General features: G+C 41.6%; 1 protein-coding gene and 1 long non-coding RNA gene across 4 annotated transcripts in view; one reads left to right on the top strand and one right to left on the bottom strand.

Moving 5' to 3' along the window:
• LOC102445275 (uncharacterized) overlaps nucleotides 1–21,367 on the bottom strand; it is a 63,383-nt gene that overhangs the window by 1,169 nt on the left and 40,847 nt on the right. For all 3 annotated transcript variants that reach the window (XM_006113053.4, XM_014581786.3, XM_006113054.4), the window contains exons 12-16: nucleotides 18,393–18,441; nucleotides 17,230–17,298; nucleotides 13,086–13,193; nucleotides 2,004–2,100; nucleotides 518–901 (exon numbers count right to left, since the gene is read on the bottom strand). In XM_006113053.4, coding sequence (XP_006113115.1) covers nucleotides 518–901; nucleotides 2,004–2,100; nucleotides 13,086–13,193; nucleotides 17,230–17,298; nucleotides 18,393–18,441 — 707 coding nt within the window. The remainder of the gene's footprint in view (nucleotides 1–517; nucleotides 902–2,003; nucleotides 2,101–13,085; nucleotides 13,194–17,229; nucleotides 17,299–18,392; nucleotides 18,442–21,367) is intronic.
• LOC142827231 (uncharacterized) lies at nucleotides 6,310–20,956 on the top strand. Its single transcript, XR_012901823.1, has 3 exons — nucleotides 6,310–6,815; nucleotides 9,354–9,431; nucleotides 20,702–20,956. It is a non-coding gene; the product is annotated as an uncharacterized LOC142827231 (long non-coding RNA).

Here is a 21,367-nt window from a genome sequence, read left to right as displayed (position 1 = left end):
CAGAAGCTGGGACTCTTATCAGGAATTTAGAGTAGATGAAAATACATGCCTCCTGATTCAGAGCAAATTTCTGAAAATATTACTGAGAATGAGTAGACATGTCCTTAAGAAGTCTACAAATGCTTCTTATATGCAATAAATCTCAAACCCTAAAAATAACCTATTACCACCATACAGGTTCTCTTTTTTTAAAGAAGGCATGCTTCATTGTAGTCAACTGAACCTTCATGATAGGAAAAACTGTAAACATTAATAAGAGATTACAGGAAAATATTCAAAAGCAATAAAAACTAAGCTCCATTTAACATTTTCAAACAACAAACATTTCTTAGGGATAAAGGTTTAAATAAAAAAATAAAATAAAATAAAATAAAAAAAAGATGACGATAGTGTTAAGACAATATTGTCTCATCAACCTCTGTCCTTATAAATCCATAAGATACCTTTTGTCTGTAGAGCCCAGCTCCACTTCACAAGAGCATTTAAAAAATTACTATAAAAAAATTAAGCAGATTACCTCTGAAGGCCGTATTTGTGGCTGCTATTTTTTGTAGAGTTGCTCTAACCTCAGTAACATCCATATTTCTTACACTATTGAAAAATTCAGTAGTGACATCATTTTCACATGATGTTCTCAAAGAGCCAGTTAGAGAGTTTTGGCGTGCGTATCTTTCAGCAGCAGATGAAAATCTTTCATTAGACGTTGTGTTTTGAGAATAGGAGGGATATGGCTCTTCAGTAGCAGAAGACCCATGTTTCCTTGTAGCATGGTTTTTTGAAATGTTCACTGACTGTGAATCCCTTTTCATGAATGTTCCAGTAACATTAGATTTTGCTGCTCTTTTGTCATATGGCTGTTGTGCAGGATGCTTCCTGCTTGACACATAATTAGATGAAAATCCTGCAAGGAAAAAATAAGTTACTTCCACTATGAAATAAGAAAGACAGAAAGAAAGACAGAAAGAAAGACAGAAAGAAAGAAAGACAGAAAGAGATCACAGTTGCAAAACTTCATACACTGCAAATAATTCCAAGTTTTACTAATGACATCTTCTTAATTGAAAATTTCAGATGCTATACTTCATAGGAAATGTCACCTGTCAAAAAGTTACATAAAAAGGAGATGCACTGGAATTTCTGGATATTTTTTACTTATTGGTATGACTGTGTGACTCCTATCAGACCAATTGGGTATGACAAAAAAAAGACCCTGTTAGTCTCAAGAACGAACTTTCCTAGAGAAACCCAATGTCTTGTATTGATATATCAGGAGGAAAACCATGGAAGCTAAGAAACTGCCGTGTTCAGCTGCTGGAAAAAGGGAGATTGAATTCATCTAACTACACTGGCTAAGAAATCAATTTAGTTAATTCTACAATTTTTGTGAGTAGACTGGATCTGAGTCTAGTCTGTTCCTGTTTGAGGGGAAGAGAAAGGGGAAGAAAAGATTATGAAACCTTCTTAAATCAGGACTATGGCATCAAATATCATGGTCTTGTTTGCTTGCATGCAATGACCCAGCCTCATCAGTCCTCCTGGAAGTGCAATCCTACTGCCTGCTCTCCAGACTAACACATTTAGATGCTGTAGATGAAGTAATTAGTCCCTATCAATTCAACAACAGTTAGGACATTTTAAGTTGCAAATGTTTAAAATGCATACATTGTTGTACATATAAAGACTAGCATGTGCTTTCAGGAAACACAGAAGTCTTCCATTCATTTCCAGTGGGTCAATATAATGACCATAAATTTAAGAAGTCTCATAAATGTCTACATTTAAATTTATTGTGTGAACAGCCTGTATTTTCTGATTGGTCGATATGCCTTCCTATATCTATGGAGAAATAGAAGCCTATTAATCTAAACTACTCAAACTCAATCATTTAGAAACTCTGCTTCAGTGAGGCAGAAAAAAAATCTAGAAGTTTTCACAAGACTCAATGTGAGGGTTAAAATATATTTAAAGAACATAAATGGAGTCTTAAATTCTTAACATTTTACCAGTGTTAGAGTCAGTAATATCCATCGAAGTCACATCAGATCGTTTTGTAGAACGTTCATTTGTTTTTTCTTGTTTTGATTCAGAATTTAGAGAGTCCTAAAAGTTTTTAAAAAATCGCACATGTAACTTCAAACTATCAACTCTTAAAATTAGGTCAACAGAACTATTCGCAAGAGAAGAAATAGGAACAATATCTTCAACAAAAAACAAATTCCACATTGACCAGTTAAATAAGTAACAGTTTACAAAAAAATACATCTAAAAAATTGTTATGCTATAGTAGAAAACATGTTTTTTAGGGACAGAACATTTGCTTTCACTATGTGCTAGTCCATGGGGGAGGGCACTTCACAAATTTTGGAAGTGGTCGCTGGCTACCTCTGAAGGAGCAAGGACTCAGCCAGGAGAGGACTTGTCCCCTCTAGAGACTTCACATGCTGCCCCATCCTGCCAGAACATGTGGGTAGAGGGAAATGCCAGCTGTTCTGAACACTGGCAGTTTTCTCTGGTGCCATGTGCTCCTCGCAGGGAAAGGAAACTTCGTGTGTTCCCTCCCCACACCCAGGCTTCGACTGGCCTGCGAGCAGAGGAGTGGCAGGGCAACTGTGGGCTGAATCAAATGGCTTGGCAGGCCACATCTGGCCCACAGACTCTAACATCCCAACCCTTGTGCTAGTCCATAAAACCACACTAAAGCATCCATTTCTCCAAAGAGTCATGTTCATGAAAGCAAGAGCTTTCTGAAATTTGTGATTTCCAGTTGTCCAAAGTACCCTGGGGGATACCTTGGAGTAATGTATTAGGGACAAGATGGAGGCCCAAAAGATCTGTTTTATTCTTGCTTTTGACACAGAGCAGCAAATTAGGATAATATATTTACCAGACTGCTGTAATCCTGCAAATAGTTGATTACATACAGAATCATAGAATACTACAACTAGAAGTGACCTATAGAGGTCATCAAGTCCAGTCCCATGCCCTCATGGCAGGACCACATACCATCTAGATCTGTGGTGTTCAACACGCTAGCCACTAGTCACGTGTGGTGGCTATTTGGTTGGCTGAGTGTGGGCAGTTCGCTATAGTATTAACCACTGTAGTGGCTACTGCTTCAGAACTGGTTGGATACCACAGATCTAGATCATCTCCAAGAGATGTTTATCTAACCTGCTCTTAAATATTTCCAATGATGGAGATTCCACAACCTCCCTAGGCAATTTATTTCAGTGTTTAACCATTGTTAATGTCCAACCTAAACCTCCCTTGCTGCAATTTAAGCCCATTGCTTCTTGTCCAATCATCAGAGGTTAGGGAGAAAAATTTTTCTCCCTCTTTGGTACAGGCAGTCCCCAGGTTACGTACAAGATAGGGACTGCAGGTTTGTTCTTAAGTTGAATCTGTATGTAAGTCGGAACTGGCGTCCAGATTCAGCCACTGCTGAAACTGATCAGTTTCAACAGCGGCTGAATCTGGATGCCAGTTCCAACTTACATACAGATTCAACTTAAGAACCCCAGGCATCCCCAAGTCAGCTGCTGCTGAAACTGATCAGCGGCTGATTCCAGGAAGCCCGGGGCAGGGGCTTCCTGTAGTCAGCAGCTGGTCAGTTTCAGCAGCGGCTGACTTGGGGACGCCTGGGGCAGAGCAGCTGGGGTGCTGCTGGGTTGGTCCAGTAGCGCCGCCGCTCCTCGGCGCTACTGGACCAACCCAGCAGTACCCCAGCTGCTCTGCCCCAGGTGTCCTGATTCAGCCGCTGCTGAAACTGATCAGCAGCAGCTGAATCAGGACTCCTGGGGCAGAGCAGCTGGGGTGCTGCCGGGTTGGTCCAGTAGCGCCAAGGAGTGGTGCTGCGGGACCAACCGGCAGCGCCCCACCTGCTCTACTACAGGCCCGGGGCTTTGCTCCAGTCTCCCTAGTCTGCTGGGGGAGGGCGCACTAGCCGCGTCCCCCCCCAGCAGACCAGGGAGATGCTGAGCAAAGCCGGAGGACCCGGGCGGGATCGCGGCGCTGATCTGGAAGCGCCGCGATCCCGCCCAGGTCCTCCGCCGCTTTGCTCAGCGTCTCTCTGGTCTGCAGACCAGGGAGACGCTGAGCAAAGCGAGGAGGACCCGGGTGGGACGCGGCGCAGATCTGGCTCCTCTCCCCCTTTCCGCCCCAGCAGACCAGGGAGAGGCAGAGCAGCTTTTCTCGCCCCGGAGGACGGGGGCGGCGGCGGGACCGGGCGTCCGCCACTCCCGTCGTCCGGGGCGAGAAAATCCCCGTTCGTATCCGCGTAACTCGGGGACTGCCTGTACTTGAAAAGGGCTATCATGTCAGGCTTCTCTTTTCCAATTAAACTAACCCAATTCTTTCAGTCTGCTCTCATAGATCAAGTTTTCTAGACCTTTAATCATTTTTGTTTTTCTTTCTCCACATCCTCCTTGAAATGTGGTGCTCCAAACTGGACGCAATACTCCAACTGAGGCCTAATCAAGTGCAGAGTAGAGAAAAGAATGACTTCTTGTTTCTCTCTCACCCTTCTGTTAATGCATCCCAGAATCATGTTTGCTTTTATTGCAACAGTTTCACACTGTTGACTCATATTTATCTTGTGGTCCACTATGACATAAGAACATAAGATCTCTAGATCCTTCTCTGCAGTACTCCTTCCTAGATAGTCATTTTCCATTTTGTGTGTGTGAAAGAAAGTGTTACTCTCATTGTGCAGTAACAGAGGTTCTTTGAGATGGTTGTCTCTGTGGGTGCTCCAGTTTAGGTGTCTGGGTGCCACTGTGCCTCTAATTGGAGATTTTAGGTAGCAGTGCCCTCAGTAACTGTGCATGCAAAGCAGACAGCACACAGAGTGACGCTACTACAAATGCAGTCAACCGTCCCTTCAGTTCCTTCTATGCCCCAGAAAAAAACATCTATGTGTAAAGCAGAGGGGAGGAAGGGCAGGTGGTTGAGCACCCACAGGGACAACCATTTCAAAGAACCTCCGTTTCCGCACAAGGTGAGTAACCCTCTCTTCTTCTTTGAGTGCCCCTGTGGGTGCTCCACCTTAGGCAACTATGGATCAGTACCCGGGATTGGAGGCGGGTGTTTCAGTATCATGCACAGTAGCTAGGATGGTATGCCCAAACTATAAGTTGAATGCTATACAACTAAGCTGTAGAAGCTGCCATGGCCCGCGTAAACTATGCATAGCTGCAATGGAGGATCTCGGCCAAAGATGGAGTGGGCTAGCCTGATGTAAGTCCACTATCCACCTGGTTAGTCTTTGGGTACAAATTGGCATGCCAAGGGATCTCTCTCTAGTGAAAATAAACAATCTTGTGACTTGTGGATTTGTTTAGTCCTGTCCAAATAAAAGGTAATAGCCCTGCAGGGATCCAAAGTGTGCCATGAAGCTTCCTTATCATCAGTGTGAGGCTTCAGAAAGGAAACAGGTAGGTTTATAGGGTCATTGCAATGAAAAGAAGTCGGGACCTTGGGAGGAACTTTGGATGTGGACAGAAAACCACTCTGTGCATGTTATAAAGAGAGGGTCTGCCATCAGTGCGCCAATTTTGCCCACCCTCCTGGCAGATGTGACAGCAACCAAGAAGGTCACCTTCATGGAAAGGTGGAGCATGTTCCATGTTGCCATGGGCTCAAATGGTTTATGAGTGAGCGCCTGAAGCACTAAATTGAAGTCTCAAGCTGGAACTGAGGTTCTCGTAGGCGGGTAGGTGTTCTATATACCCTTCAGGAAAAGCTTGGTTGTTGGGTGGGTGAAAACAGATTTGTCATTGATGGGTGGGTGAAAGGCTGTTATGGCAGTGAGGAGAACCTTTAGGGAGCTGAAGGAGAGGCTCGACTTTTTACCTTTAGCAGGTATTCCAAGATGGTAGGTGTGGTACTGCTGATGGGTTCAAGCATTTTTGTTTTGTCCAAACAGAATCTTTGCCACACGTGCAGGTAAGATTTTCTGGTTGTTAGTCTGCGACTGTTCGATAGTATTTGTTTGACCTGATTGGTGAATGTTGTTTCTACTAAGTAGAACCATAGAAGAAAAATGCCCAAAGTGAAGTTTTTGCAGGCATGGGTGATGAACTCAGTTGCCCTCTTGCATCAGGAGATGAGGGAGCAACGGGAGTCACCATGGCATTCTCTTGGACATCTGGAGCAGGTAAATGTACCATGTCTGTCTGCACCAACCTGGAGCAATAAGGATCACTGTGGCTGCATCAAATCTTATTTTGTTGACAACTTGATGAAGGAGTGGAACTTAGGGAAAAGCAAAGAGAAACAGTGTGTTCCAAGTTATTATGAACACGTCACCGAGAGAGTGCATGCCAATGCCCGCATGCAAACAATATTGTGGACATTGGCTGCAAACAAATCCACTGTTGGAAAGCCCCAGCGGGTAAATAGTTGATGGAGGACTTTGGAATCCATTTCCCATTTGTGATTAGAATTGAAATGCCTGCTGAGGTCATCCCCAGTGAGATTGTCTTTGCCTGGTAGGTATGAAGCTTTCAGATGAATGCTGTGTGCAATGCACCATGTCCAAAGTCCAACAAGCTCCCTGAATAGGAGGTAGGATCTGGCACCTCTCTGTCGGATGATTGATTGATTGATTGTCCGAAAAGATTTGTACTGTCTTGTTGTGTATGAGGAGCAGAAAATGCTAGCATGCATAAAATACCGCTCTGACCTCTAATATATTTATGTGCAGGTTGGCTTCCTGTGGAGACCACCATCCTTGAGTTTTGAGAGAGTCTGAATGTGCTCCCCAGCCAAGGAGAGGTCCATTGTGATAGTCATGGATGGGGGTTGTTTGTGAAAAGGTACTCCAATGTGCATGTTTCTTGGGACTATCCTCCAATCCAAGGATTGCTTAACCTTGACCGGGATCGACACTAGTTTGTTGATATTATGAAAACGTGGTTTGTATGTAGTTCTCAGCCACTGCTGCATAGGTCTCATGTTCAGTCTGGCATACTGTACTACTGAAGTGGCTGTTGCCATGTGCCCTAGCAACTGGAGGCACATCCTTGCAGGGATCTGTGAACTGGATCAAACCACAGAGACGAGGTCCTGTATGATCTGGAACCTTTGTTGTGGCAGAGAGACTACAGCCTCTACGCAATCAAAGTGGGCTCCAAAAAATTCTATTGTCTGAGCTGGCTGGAATTTGCACTTGAGCAAATTTATCTGTAGGCAGAGGGTCTGGAATAGTGACCTGGTCAGGAAAACTGCATCTTCTGCTTTTTGACTTGTGTATGCTCTTATCAAGCAGTCATTGAGATATGGAAAAATCAAGACCCCTTGTCTGCAGAGACAAGAAGAGACCACAGCAAGCATCTTGAAAAGACCCTTGGAGCTATGGAGAGTCTAAATGGAAGCACTGTGTATTGGAAGTGTGCTTTGCAAACTGCAAATCTAAGGAATTTCCAGTACTCCGGGTGGATTGAGCTTCCTGTGATGGAGGATCGATCTCCATCCTCCCAACTTCTTTGCTGCGAGGAAGTAGTGGGAGTAAAAACCTTTGCTTTGTAGCAGTGAGGTACAGGTTCTATATAGGGATGATAGCTATTGGGTAACAGAACAGTCAACTAACCGCATGAATTCTCAGTGTTTAGTCGACTATTCTGTAGTCCCAGGGGTGGGGCCAGCAGCCAGTGCAGTCCAGCCCCACTCCTGGGGAGCCCCCGGCCAACCCGTGCTGCTGCCTCTGTAACAGAGACAGTAGCGCAGGGTGCCAGATGGGAGCCAGTCCGCAAGGGTAGCCAGTTTTAAAACCAGCTCTGCATTCGGATCAGCTGCCTGCCACCCCATGCTCCTACCTCTGATAGAGGCAGCAGCGTGGGGTAGCAGCAGCCCCTGTCCATGGGGGTCCAAGCTCCCCGCAGACACAGGTTGCTAGGGGAATGGAAAGCAGGAGAGGCTGCTGTGAAGCAGCCTCTGTCCACAGCAGCCAGGGCTGGCCACAGCCAGAGGCTGCTCTGGCAGCAGCCCCTGTCTACCACTTACCCCCTCCTTGATGCCTCAGTAGTCAACTAGATGAACCAATAAGCCTAGGCTTATCGGTTAGTCAACTACCTGCTTACATCTCTAGTTCTATAGCCCCACATGGAGCAGGGGAGGAGAATGCCCTGGTGAGATGGGTCCCTGAAGAGGGATGGCGAGGGAGGTTGAGAAGGGGCATAGATGAAAATGGAATACGGTATCCACCCTTTATAATGTTCACTATTCATCTGTCTGTTATGACAGAGGACCACTGGGGGCAGAGGAGTGCTAGATGTCTGTAGAATACAGGTTGGACCTCGCTGATCTGGCACCCTCATGACCTGACTGGTCCTGAACAATGGGATTTGTTTGTCTGACAAGGTCCCTCCCCTCATGGCCATGCTGCCACTGGGCTAGGGCTCCAGCCTGCCCCTGCTGCTGCCTCAGCCCCCCCTCCCCTCCCGGAGCTTTCCCTGGCCCTGCTGCTGCCAGGGCCAGTGTGTCACGGCTAGAGCTATGCAATTGGGGCAGAGCTCTGCAGCTACCTGGCTCCGCAGCTGGGGTCAGAGCTCTGTGGCCAGGGCAGAGGGATGGGAATGGAGCTCCACAGCCCAAGCCAGAGCTCCCTGTCTGCCGCTGGGACTGGAGTTCCCTAGCCGCTGGAGCCAGAACACAGCCGGAGCTATGCAGCCAGGGCTGGGGCCAGAGTTCCCTGACTACTGCTGGGGTTGGAGCTCCCTGGCTAGGGCGGGAGGTCAACAGCTACAGCCAGGCTAAAGCTCCCAGGCTTCTGGGGCAAGGGAGCTCTGCTGGGGCCAAAACTCCCTGACCTGCCATCCGTCCCACTCTCCCCCACACATACTCTGGGCTCCCAGCTGAGTCGCCAGTGCCCCTTACAGTGCTCCTGCTCCACTGCCAAACCACTCTCTTCCTGGGCTCTGTGGTCCAGGAACAAATGTGGTCCCTGCCAGACCACGGATGTTGCCAGACCAGGAAGTCCCAGTTAAGGGAGGTACAACCTGTAGTTGGTGGGGATGTGGTTGCCTTAAATGAAGGGGTGTTACCAGACGCTCAACCTGAACTTCAAAATGTTTGCCTTGAAGTTGAGAGTTGAGAAGGGGATGGTCAGGAGTTTGTCTCTTTTTGGTTTGATGTTTCCTTCTGTTGTCATAGTGCCTCTGTGGTTGACTAAAAAGTGTTGGTTTATATCTGTGAATAAAATATCTTCCCTGCTTACATTTTATTGCAAGGACATGAATGGCAAGCATCTTCAATGTGGCACAAGAGTCTTTGAGTGGAGGGATACATTGGTTGTATTCGCTAACAACCTGGAGCCTTGAAAAGGAAGATCCTCTACCAGGGCTTGTATTTTACAGGGAAACCTGGACAGATGGAGCCATGAGGACCTTGTCATCACAACAGCTGTAGCAATGGAGCAGGATGCGGTATCAAAGGTAACAAAAGCAACTTGTAGATCCACGCATGAAATTAGGGCCCTTTCATTTATGTTGGTTCTGAATTGATCACTTTTTTCATCTGGAAGGCTTTCAATAAAATGCGATAGTTGCTCGAAAATGTGGTGTGTATATTTTGCAAGCATTGTGGTATAGTTGGAAATCTGGTGCTGAAGAGAAGAAGAGGAATAGGCCTTCCTCCCCATGAAGTCAAGGTGTTTCCACTCCTTATCATAAGGTGTGGTTCTAGCAGCATTCGGTTTTCCCTTCTAGTTAACTGCATCTACCACAAGGGAATTAGGCAATGGGTGTTAGAATGAAAAGTCTGCACCCTGTGGTGCTATTTACATTTTGACCTCTTACAGACCGGTGAGAATGTTGCTGGTGTCTACTAGATCACTTTGGCAGGATCCATAAAGGCCAGGTCCATAGGTAGTGCCAGCTTAGTGGATGGGGAAGTGGTGCAGTATGCTAGTTAACTTGTACTGGGTTTCAGAGATACTCACTACAGAGACATCCACCATGACATCCACCCTCTTGTAAAGTTCTTGGAACGATTTAAAATCGTCTCCTGCTGTGAGAGGAGGAGACATCAGGGTATCATCAGAGGAAGATGCTGATATATGTGCTGGTGGAGGTGAGGAGGCAAAAGTTTTCTTGTCACTTGAACATGGTTCATCCTCCTGATATGCAGATCTATCAAGGAAGGATACAGACATAGCCCTTGATGGAACAGAGGGAGGTGCCTGAGCTTCTACTTCCTGTGATTGCTGGACTCTGTAGGGTGCCCAAGGGTCTCAGTAGGGCCAGTTGGCTGGCATTGGTACTGGGGAGGACAAACCACTGAGATGTCTGACATTGAGGAAGAGCCTGCTGCTGAGCCTGTTTTGGTGACGAATGCCTTGGTGTGTGGGTACCAACCAGAGGTTCCTCCTCTTCATCACAAGATAACGGCAATGCCAAGCTGGCAGGAGTGGAAAGAGTGCTTCTGCTAGATGTGGGCATACCATTAGTGATGAATAATGGGGCTGTCAGCATGGATGTTTCTCTCAGCTCTTCTGCCATAGTGAAAAGCTACAGTGCCAGGGCACCAGTGCCAAGGGTGGCACAGATGCTACTTGTGGTGCCAATGGTGGTGCTTGTGTTATTGTCGGAGCCGCATGCTTGTGCCTCTTCGGAGTCGGAGGGGGCATAAGTGTAGAGGGTGCCAAATGGGACACCCGCTTCTTTAGCGCCAAAGTTGAGTTGGGGGTGCTGGTGGCCCTTGGTACTGACAAAGGCTTAAGCTGAGTCGGATGGTGCTGGTGACACTGATTTTGACTTTGGGAGCTTTTGAGCTCACCATGCTAAGGTTCTTGGACCCTCGGGGGGAGTCAGTGCCTGACGGTCCCAGTACCAACCTGTCCAGTACCTTAGTTGAAGTCGGTACAGGGGGTCTCTTAGGTGTTTGACCCTGTTTTTTTTAAAGGGAATCAATTCCGCTTCAAGAATGGGATCTCTTCCTTGGCTGGTCCCTAGTGCTGGAGCTTGAAGGAGCAACTTTCTCAGACATGGCTAATGGAGAGGGCTGCCCAGGTGGAGTTGAAAGTTCCAGGTCTAAAGCTGACCTCATGGTGTTTCTGAGGGAGAGAAGTTTCAGTTGCAACTCCCTGGCTTTGCATGTGAGAGCTGCTAACTGTTTGTAGTGCTGGCAGTGGGCGTTAGAGTGTGCTTGCCCCAGGCACCAAACACACTGCAAGTGCTCTTTGGAGATGGAGATTGACAGCCTGCAAGACAGGCAATGTTTAAAGCCTGGAGCACCTGGCCTCCCAGGAAGAAAAATATTGTCAAGGCAAATGGCTTTAACAATAGAGATTTTTTTTCTAACTACCAATAACTATTTAACGGTTAAAAACTGTAAAACAATACTGTAATACACTAAACTACATTAACTATAAACAAGAAATAGGAAAAGTTTTGAAAAAGTTTAGAGGGCAACTGTCGGTTCTGACAGATGTTAGCGGTGGCAGAGAAGGAACCGAAGGGACGGTTGGCTGCACATGCATTGTAGTAACATCGTGCGTGAAATCTGCTTCATGTGTGCAGCCTACCAAGGGCACTGTTACCTGTAATCTCTGACTAGAGGTGCAACGGCGCCCAGACACCTAAGGTGGAGCACCCACAGGGACACTGCTTGAAGAACTGACTGTTCCTTCCTAAGTGTAGTACTTTGCATTTCTCCGTATTAAATGGCCTAAGGTAAATAGGATGAAGTTTCTCCAGTTTCTCCAGATAATTTTGAACAATGACCCTATCCTCCAAAGCACTTGCAACTCTTCCCAGCTTGGTATCATCTGCAAACTTTATAAGTGTACTCTCTATGCCAATATCTAAATTGTTGATGAAGATATTGAACAGAACTGGTCCCCAAACTGACCCCTGCAGAACCCCACTTGTTATGCCCTTCAAGCATGCCTGTGAAACATTAATCTGAGAATCGTTATCCTTATAGTAGCCCCATCTAGGTTGTATTCCCTAGTTTATTGATAAAGTCACGTCATGCCATATGAAATGCTTCACTAAAGTCTAGGTATCCCTGTCTACAGCTTCCCCATTATCCACAAGACTTGTTATCCTATCAAAGAGAGCTATCAGATTGGTTTGACATGATTTGTTCTTTACAAATCCATGCTGGCTGTTACCTATCACCTAATTATCATACAGATATTTGCAGATGAATTATTTAATTACTGACTCCATTATCTTTCCTGGCATGGAAGTTAAGCAGATTGGTCTGTAGTTCCCTGAGTTGTTCTTATTTCCCTTTTTATAGATGGGCACTATATTTGCCCTTTTCCAGTCTTCTGGAATCTGTTCTGACTTCTATGACTTTTCAAAGAGGAAAAGATATGTAACTTGACTCACGCAAACAGTCCCACAAAAGGAACTACTCATATGAGTAATGTTATGCACATCATTAAATGTTTGAAGGACTGGACCTTAATAGTGTGCATAAAGTACTATAAAGGGGCTGTGCCCTTTGCTCGCTAAGCTTGCCTATCCCCCTCTCCCTGGCTGCTTTTACTTCACTGAGAGCCAGTTGACACTGATGACATCATTCTGCCGCCCAGCAGGAACATTCTGTCACCTGTCAGAAAAACTTTTTTTTCTATGTAGAGAGCGGTATGAGGACATTATTAATAATAAAGCCAGTCCTGGCAAAGACAGGAGCAGGATTTATGATGTTCTAGCTTTAAGCGCTACTCTTTATTTTCCAGCTCATATTGTTTTAGGCACCACCAGAGGTATCACTTACAATTATGTACTTTTAAGCCAAAATGGATTTCAAACTTTCACAAAAGATATAATAAAGAAAATGTAGCACAAAATTTCAAATACTTTTTTTTTTTAAATAGCCCCCAAATCAGGTAAGCATTCATAACATTTGTTAGAATACTTCAAGCACTTCTCTATTCAGCATTAAAACAGGAGCAAAAATTTTACATTTTACCATACTATCCTGACTACAAATCTTGATGACCAAAATCTGCAAGTTGCACCCATGCCCATTCTGTTTAAGCATGAATACCTTATCCGTACTCTTAAAAAAAATCTATTGGACAGGTTACAGAAGTCAAGATAGATTCAATCATATACTAAAATATACAAAATTACTTTTGTTGGTGTAACCTGTTGTCGATATTTCACCAATGCATTCGTAAGACTCTGTGTAACCTTTAGGATAAATGATGCATCATCTTCACTCAATATCTCAAAGCTTTTCTGGAAAAAAGGTAAAACACCAAAACATATTTTAAAGACAGAGACAATCTAATATTTCATCTATGGCATAAATAAGCTATTAAAATTTGCTATTACAAGTAAAGTGATTAGTAATCTATTTCAGTTTATATAAAAACACCTTTAAGAGTCCCTATTGGAGTTCTAATTTTTACATAGCAAAAATTTATACACAAATCAACATATTCAGCAGCTTTATCATTCTCCAACTAAAAAGCCCCACAAAGTGAACATAAAAATATTTACCCTCACCAAACATACAAGTCTCAGCCCCTTCATTAAGAACTCAAGTGTATAAAAGAGTCTTGAAGCAAACCCCAAAGGTAAACAAGTGCAGGCTATTTTCAGACCAACAGAAGTTTGAATTCCAATGTTAGAATCCCTCATAAAAATTCCCCAATCAGCATACAAAATAAATATTTAGTATATTTAGTATAAATAAATATTTAGTAAAGGGAAACTAGTTGGTACAGATGACTACAATTAGTGGATTTATTTTGAGCTAATGAAATTGTGATAGTGGTGACTAAGGTTATTATAAATCATATTAAAATATAGATTGCTAGGCAGGTAAGATGGGATATGCTCCTCTAAACAGCACTGTATATTACTAAAAAACTAGAGTTTCACACAAAATTTATGCAGTCCATATTTTTCCCAAATAGATTATCTGAAAAATAAGCATACTATATTTTAATTAATGCATGTAAAGAGGTACATGAACTCAATCAAACTAAAGTGGTAAAACTCAACAATGGAGATAAGTTTATTTTTATCCCAGAAGCTAATAAACTGGAGACTAAAGAATTTGCAACTGAAAGCTAAAATCAACAAAAAAGCAAGGAAAAACATTAGTAGGTGACAAAGAAAAACAGAAATTCTGTAATGAAAGAGGCTAATTCTTAAATGAAAAAAGAGCTTCTTATTTAAACAGCAGAGTATCATGGTAAAGAATGGTTAGTGGCCATCAAGAGCAATTCCAAAGCATGAAATTCAAACTATAGAGATGCCTGATACAAGAATGGATGAGAACAATAAGGTATTGAGATCAATTCTCTCCTAGCAAAACACTAAACAGCCTACTTTCCCATTTTTTCCTGCTACTGGGCAGAGAAAGTTTTCTGCACAATCTTATGCAGGAGGTAAATTCCAAGACTGACCCTTGTGCAAAGGATTTGCTAAGCAGAAAACTACAACTGACATCAGTTCCTTTCCCACTCCATTTCCATTCACCTGACCCAGAAAGGGGAAGGGTCCTGGACCAGAAAGTGGCCAGGCTCTATTTTAAAGCAGCAGTCATATGTATCTGCTAAACCCTTAGCATATATAAGTACTGTTATTAGACCCTCCCTCAGACTTTTCTTAAGTTTAAATATACCTAGTTTTAGTGCTTGCCTTTGGACTCTCTTCACATCTATCCTAAAGTGTGTGCCCAAAACTGGGAACAGTACTCCAGTTGAAGCCTCACCAGAGTCAAGTGGAGTGCATCGTACATACTATTATACTCTTGTTAATACACCACAAATTATATTTGCTTTTTTTCACCTGCATCACATTTCTGACTCATAGTGGATCACCAAACTCATTATAATCTCAAAACTCCTTTCAGAAGTACTACTGTCTAGCCAGTTGTTCCCCATTTTGTAGTTGTACATTTAATTTTTCCTTCTTAAGCAAAATTAATCTTATTGATTTCAGACTAATGCTCCAATTTATCTAGGTAATTTTGAATTCTAATCCTGTCTGGTGAAGAACTTGCAATTTCTTCCATTTTATAGTTTGTCTACACAGCAGCGTTATTTCAGAATAACTGACAATATTCTGAAATAACAAAAAGCGTGTCTACACTACAAGCCTTTATTTCAAAATAAAGTCAAGCTGGAGGACTTCTTACTCCGACTCTTATAACCCTCATTTCACGAGGAGTAAGAGAAGTTGAAGGAAGAGTGCTCTTCCTTCAACTTCCTGCCGTGCAGACAGCGCCAAAAGCCGAATTCAGCTATTTCAACATCAGCTATGCAATTAATGTTGCTCAAGTTGCATTGCTTAATTTGACTTTAGCCCTGCTGTGTAGACATGCCCTTGGTGTCTTCTGAATATTTTATAAATTTACTCTCAGACTACTCAATTACCCAAATGATTAATGGAAATATTGAATAGCACCAAACTCTGTCTTGACAGATTTCTGCAGGAACCCCTTCCTCAACATATCTTCCCACCTTGACAAGGAATTAATGGTACCTACTCTGAGCATATTAGTTGTGCACCCATCTTATAGTAATTTCATGTAGGTAACACTTTCTTAGTTTGCATGTCAGATGGGATTGTGTCAAAAGCTTTATTAAAAATCAAGATCTCACATTTAATGCTTCCCTCTATCCATTAGGGAAGTAAACCTGTACAAGAATGAACTTAGGTCAGTTTGGTATGATTTGTTTTTGACAAATCCATGTTGATTTATTATCACACTATTATCCTCTAGGTGTTTACATATTAATTACTTAATATCTTAATCCACTATCTTTCCATGTATCAAAGTTAGGTTGTCCATGTCCTCTCTTCCCTTTTTAAAGAGTTACTATATTTGCTCTTGTCCATTTCTGTGGGACTTCCCCATGAGTTCTCAAAGATGACTGTTAACAGTTGTGTGATTTTTCTAGCTAGATCCGTAAGTACCGTCCAGTTAATTTCATCATGATAATTGAGCTTACAAATGTATCTTAATTGTGAGCTCAACTATAAAAAAAATTAATAAAATGGTCACAATAATCTTTATCAATAAATTTGATAGGAAAAGGCAAAGAAGTGAGATAGACAGATCGAAATGCACCTCCCCACCCCCCTTGAAAAAAGCCATACTGAAATAACTCAGGGTTTGTTTTAAGATCATGCCTGGAAATAAGAAAAGTATGTGACTGAAAAATCAGTGAATCAAAACTGGTGTGTCAAAAATTGAGTAAAAGAGGACAAAGAGACTTTCATCATGGCTGCCAGGTCCCACTGTGTCATCACTATCACACTCTCTCTCAGACACACACACTTTTAGGTTTTTAGGTTTCTCTTTAACAGCTCCCCTACAATATGTACCAGTTCCGACTTACATACAAATTCAACTTAAGAACAAACATACAGTCCCTATCTTGTACGTAACCCGAGGACTGCCTGTATATCAAATGCTGACTACTGGAACAGGGACAGGATCACATTAACACCTTTGACTCTCTTGGCCCATTTATTCAATTTAAATTAATACAACAGCCTTGCTGACTTGAATACATCAAATGTATCTAGATATTTTTAACCTGTTCTTTCCCTGTTCTGGCTTAAGATCATTTCCTCTTGTAAATATTATGTTTATCCTCATGTCACGATTAACATTTTCAGTGAAGATTAAAGCAAAATAGCAGGCATTAAACACTTCAGGCCCTCACGATGTTGTCCATTATTAGTTCTCCTTCCCTGTTAAGCAGTGAACTTATACTTTCCTTCGTCTCTCTTCCTCTTAATGTACTTTTGGATCTACTTCTTACTTCCCTTTATGACCTTTGCTAGATGTAATTCATTTTATGCCTTAACCTTCCTGATTTGTCAATACGTGCATGTACTATTCTTCTGTACTCTTTAGCAATCCATCCATGTTTTCACTTCTGTAGGATTCTTTTTTAATTTTCAGGCTATTAAAAGAGCACCTTATGCTGCCATATTGGCCTCTTACTGTTCTTCCCATCTTTCCTTGCTCTTGGGATAGAGTTTACTGTTTTACCTATGGTCTCTGAGAAACTGCCAGCACTCCTGAAGTACATTTTCCCTTCGATTTTCTTCCTATCAGAATCCCAGTTCAAATTTTTGTTCAAAGTGTAACCACCATACATAAACAATGTTTTAAATTAACAGACTACTTATATTTTACATTCAGTATATTTGCTGCTTTTCAACTATAGTCAATCAACTATTAACTATATTAAATATTTCATATAATATTCCACCAATCTTGGCACACAACAAATTTAACACCTACTAAATATCCTAGCAGCTCTTCATTGCTAGTGAATTCTTCAGAATCTTCATCATCAGTTTTCTCTTCAACCTGTAAAATCAGATTTAAAAAGAGTCTGAGGATCTCTTGTTTGTATGAGTTAGATCAGTGATGTCCACCCTTATTACACAGGAGGGCTACATAAACCTAAACAGAACCTCGTATGGGCCAAACAGATTCTACATATATTAATAAGTTTTAAAATCACCTGTACTGATTTATATTTTAAGTTCAGTTTTTTCATATGTATTTAGATAGTTTGTATGTACAGTATTGTCTATTTACACTCTTGTGTAAACTAAAATTATGTAAAATGACAATGAAATAGTAATTGGAATATTGTGTTGAAACAGGCTGCCAGCCTTATGAGATGCTCTGGTGGGCAGTGTACAGCTCACAAACCATAGATTGGCAATTAAACCCAATTTAGGCAATTAAAATGAAACCATTCTGTTTAACTATACACCGTAGCTAGAGTTTAGTGAAGCATTTTTACTATTGTGCCAGGTCAGAAGCGCCTCTTTATGGCCTCTGCAGCAAGAACAGCTGGGGTGAGGGATGCATGTCCCCCAGCTGGGGGACAGACAGAAACAGACACTCTCTCAAATATATAGTAGGTAGCAGTCCCTTTCTCCACCCATGCTCCCTGCTGCTCCAATGGGGATATAGCTGTCCCTGTTCCCATCTCTGGCACCCTTCCTGCCCTGCTGTGGTCAATATACAATATAACTGTCCCTACAACCAGAGTCCTCCCTTTGATATAAGAAACAATCACATTTCAGGCACATCCCATTGTCCTGGCACAACTAAACCCTGATCTTGCCATAAGTTATGATATGAGGAAGCTGCATTCCAAATTTGGTGGTCCCAGCTCTGATTGTTTAGAAGGAGTTCTTGAGAGACAGACTCACTCACAAACTCTCTCAAATATATAGTAGATAGGGGAAATAGTAAACCCTACTACAAAATATAAAAACAAAATGTTTTCCTATAAGAGTTATTGCCTTAATGTAACTTGCTGCTATTGCATATGCCATAATACAAGTCTGAAACATTCTTATCCATTTTAGCCAAAGAAAAAACTCAGAAAGGAAATATGGGATTATTTTTAACTGAAATGATCTTCTGATAGATCAAATACTCACCTGGTCTGTCGGGTCTTCACCTTTTGATTCTTTGCTGTCATCACACCTTCTGAAATACAGAGTGTACACATATATAAAGTTCAACTAACTAATTTACAGAAAAAGTGTAGTCAGTCAGTCAATAAAATGACTATGAACACAGTGAATACAAAAGCCTGTACTCAATCTAACACTTTCTGTCCCGTAGGCATGGCATGTTCCACTAATTACAGTAGACAAATCTAGTGCTTTCCTAATTCAAACCCTTCTTTGTGTGGCACCAGCTTTTGAATTAAATAAATAGATATTAATATTAATCTTAGTGCTTTGTACAGCAAGCATGCTAACAATACAACACAAACCAAAAAAATGAAGGAAATTCAAAACTACATCTGGTAATCATTTCTATCTTTTCTTTCCCTATCACAATTTTAGTATCTATAAGAACTTCATATTTCCTAACTTGTTATTAAAGTTATGATATGGTAGGAATTGCAAAGTTATGACAGATACCCATCTCAGAATCCCGCAATGTAAACCTAAGTCTTGGAGTAGACAGATGATTGAGTAACCTGAATTGGCAAATACTTTAGCTGAGACTGTCCATTATCAGTATATCTGTTGCTGGTATCAAAGGCCTATTTCCCTCACATGCATACTTTCTCTAACAATAGTTATAGTTTGGGCAAAAATGAGTAATTTGATTAATTATTGGGATACAATTAGAGAGAGCACATATACCTGCTAGTGGAAGACAAGATCTGGAATACACATGTCCTGACATCATTAAGAAACTGATTTATGCATATTTTTGTACAAGAATGAAATGTAATTTATAAAATAAAGGCTGAAATCTTCAATTTTAAATTCACAGGTCAATATTCTTAAATGATATCAAACAAAAATTTTCAGTGTAGCAGTAAAACTGTAAAGTTTTTATACATTTTATTACATAAAATTAAGGCCTTTCAAATAGTTTGTTTTATATAACAGCTTGTGGAGTTGAGACATTTTTTAATATAAAGTTTATGGTTATAAATTGGTACAAAATAAACGTAATATGTAGGCTACAGAGATACTGAGTATATAAGCGTAGATTTATATAGGTAAGGTTAGTTAGTATCTGTATTGCTTCTGCAAATTCACACTCTTCTAGATCAAACCCACCTTTTGCAAGTCCCGGAACCACCAAAGTTATTGTGAGAGGCCGTGCAGATATCACCCTCAGATACAAGTATTCTAGCCAGCAATATAAGAGACCCATGATTTCAATCAGTTCCTCTCCTCCCTGAGATCTAGCTAAGAGTCCAAAGAAGCATAGAAGGAAGGTGAACCAAAAAATGATGAGTTGAGGCAACACACACAGTGTACTCCAGGCTAATAAATATAAGAACATAAGAATGATCATACTGGGTCAGACCAAAGGCCAATATAATTCAGTATCCAGCTTCTGACCGTGGCCAATGCCAGGTGTTTCATAGGGAATGAAAAGTACAGGTAATCATCAAGTGATCCACCCAGTGCCTCTCATTCCCAGCTTCTAGCAAATAGAGGCTAGGAGCACCATCCCTACCCAGCCTGGCTAATAGTCATTGTTGAACCTATCCTCTATTTATTTAGTTCTTTTTTGAAGACTGTAACAGACTTTTCCATGGGTTGGCTATGTGTTATGTGAAGATATACTTTCTTTTGTTTGTTTTAAACCTGCTAGCTATTAATTTCATTTGATGACCCCCCAGTTCTTGTGTTATAACACTTCCTTATTTACTTTCTCAACACTCATCATGATTTTGTAGATCTCTATCAAATCCCCTCTTACCTGTCTCTTTTCCATACTGAAAAGTCCCAGTTTTACTAATCTTTCTTCGTACAGAAGCTATTCCATATCATTAATAATTTTTCTTGTCCTTTCTGGAACCTTTACTAATTTCAATACATCTTTTTGGAGATGGGGATTAATATAGAGGTGATATGATATTTTCTGTGTTATCTATCCCTTTCTTAATGATTTCTAACATTGTTTGTTTTTTTCTGCATGCTAAGTGGATTTTTTCACAGAACTATCCACAATGACTCCGAGATCTCTTTCTTGAGTGGTAACAGCTAATTAAACCCCAATCATTTTATATGTATAGCTGGGATGATGTTTTCCTATGTGCATTATTCTGCATTTGTTAATACTGATTTGTGTCTGCCATTTTGTTGTCCAGTCACACAGTTTTGTGAGACCCTTTTGTAGCTTTTCAGTCAGCTTTGGACTTTACTATCTTGAGTTGTTTGGTATCATCTGCAAATTTTGCCATGTCATCACTGTTTATCCCTTTTTCCAGATCTATGAAACACAGCACTTAGGAAACCATGTCATGGACCAGGACCCCATTGTGAGAGATGTACTGTATTTGTATAGTGCTGAAGTATTTGCTCTTTTACAAGACTGTCTCTAGAGAGCCACAGTAGGAGATCAGCAATCTCACTGAATGAAGGAAGTTAGAAATTCCGAAGTAGATATTGTAAGAACCTTACACCAAAAAGAGACTGAAGGTCGACCTTCCACAAATATACATCTGACTTTGCTCCAGTTTTAAGAGGACAATATTGAATGAAGATGTAAACTGAAAGGAACAGTATAGAGTCAAGCTCTGGTGATAGCTACTATGTTAACAGAATAACCTTTAAATCCTTCTGGCATTGGAGCGTTTTCAAAGCTGTCTTGGTGCTATTTATGAAATTGCTGGACTGAGATAAGTTCTCCTGAGTTTTTTTTAACGTGAGTTGAACTGGAATGATTCCCATAAGGGTTTGGTACTGCACAATAAATTGACATTTTAACATGCAACTAAGAAAGCCAGAACAGTAGAGTTCTGGTTTAGATAAAATTTGAATGCTATTCTGGATAAAAATTTGAATTGAGAATTAAGCATTGAGTAATATTTGTGAAAACACCCAAAGAGAAGATCATCAATCAGGGCCTCAATTTAGATCACCTTTCTGGCTAA

The sequence above is a fragment of the Pelodiscus sinensis genome, chromosome 2, assembly GCF_049634645.1.
Source record: "Pelodiscus sinensis isolate JC-2024 chromosome 2, ASM4963464v1, whole genome shotgun sequence".
Taxonomy (NCBI): domain Eukaryota; kingdom Metazoa; phylum Chordata; order Testudines; family Trionychidae; genus Pelodiscus; species Pelodiscus sinensis.
Note: the sequence above shows the minus strand (reverse complement) of the source record. Positions and strands in the feature narration are given on the sequence as shown.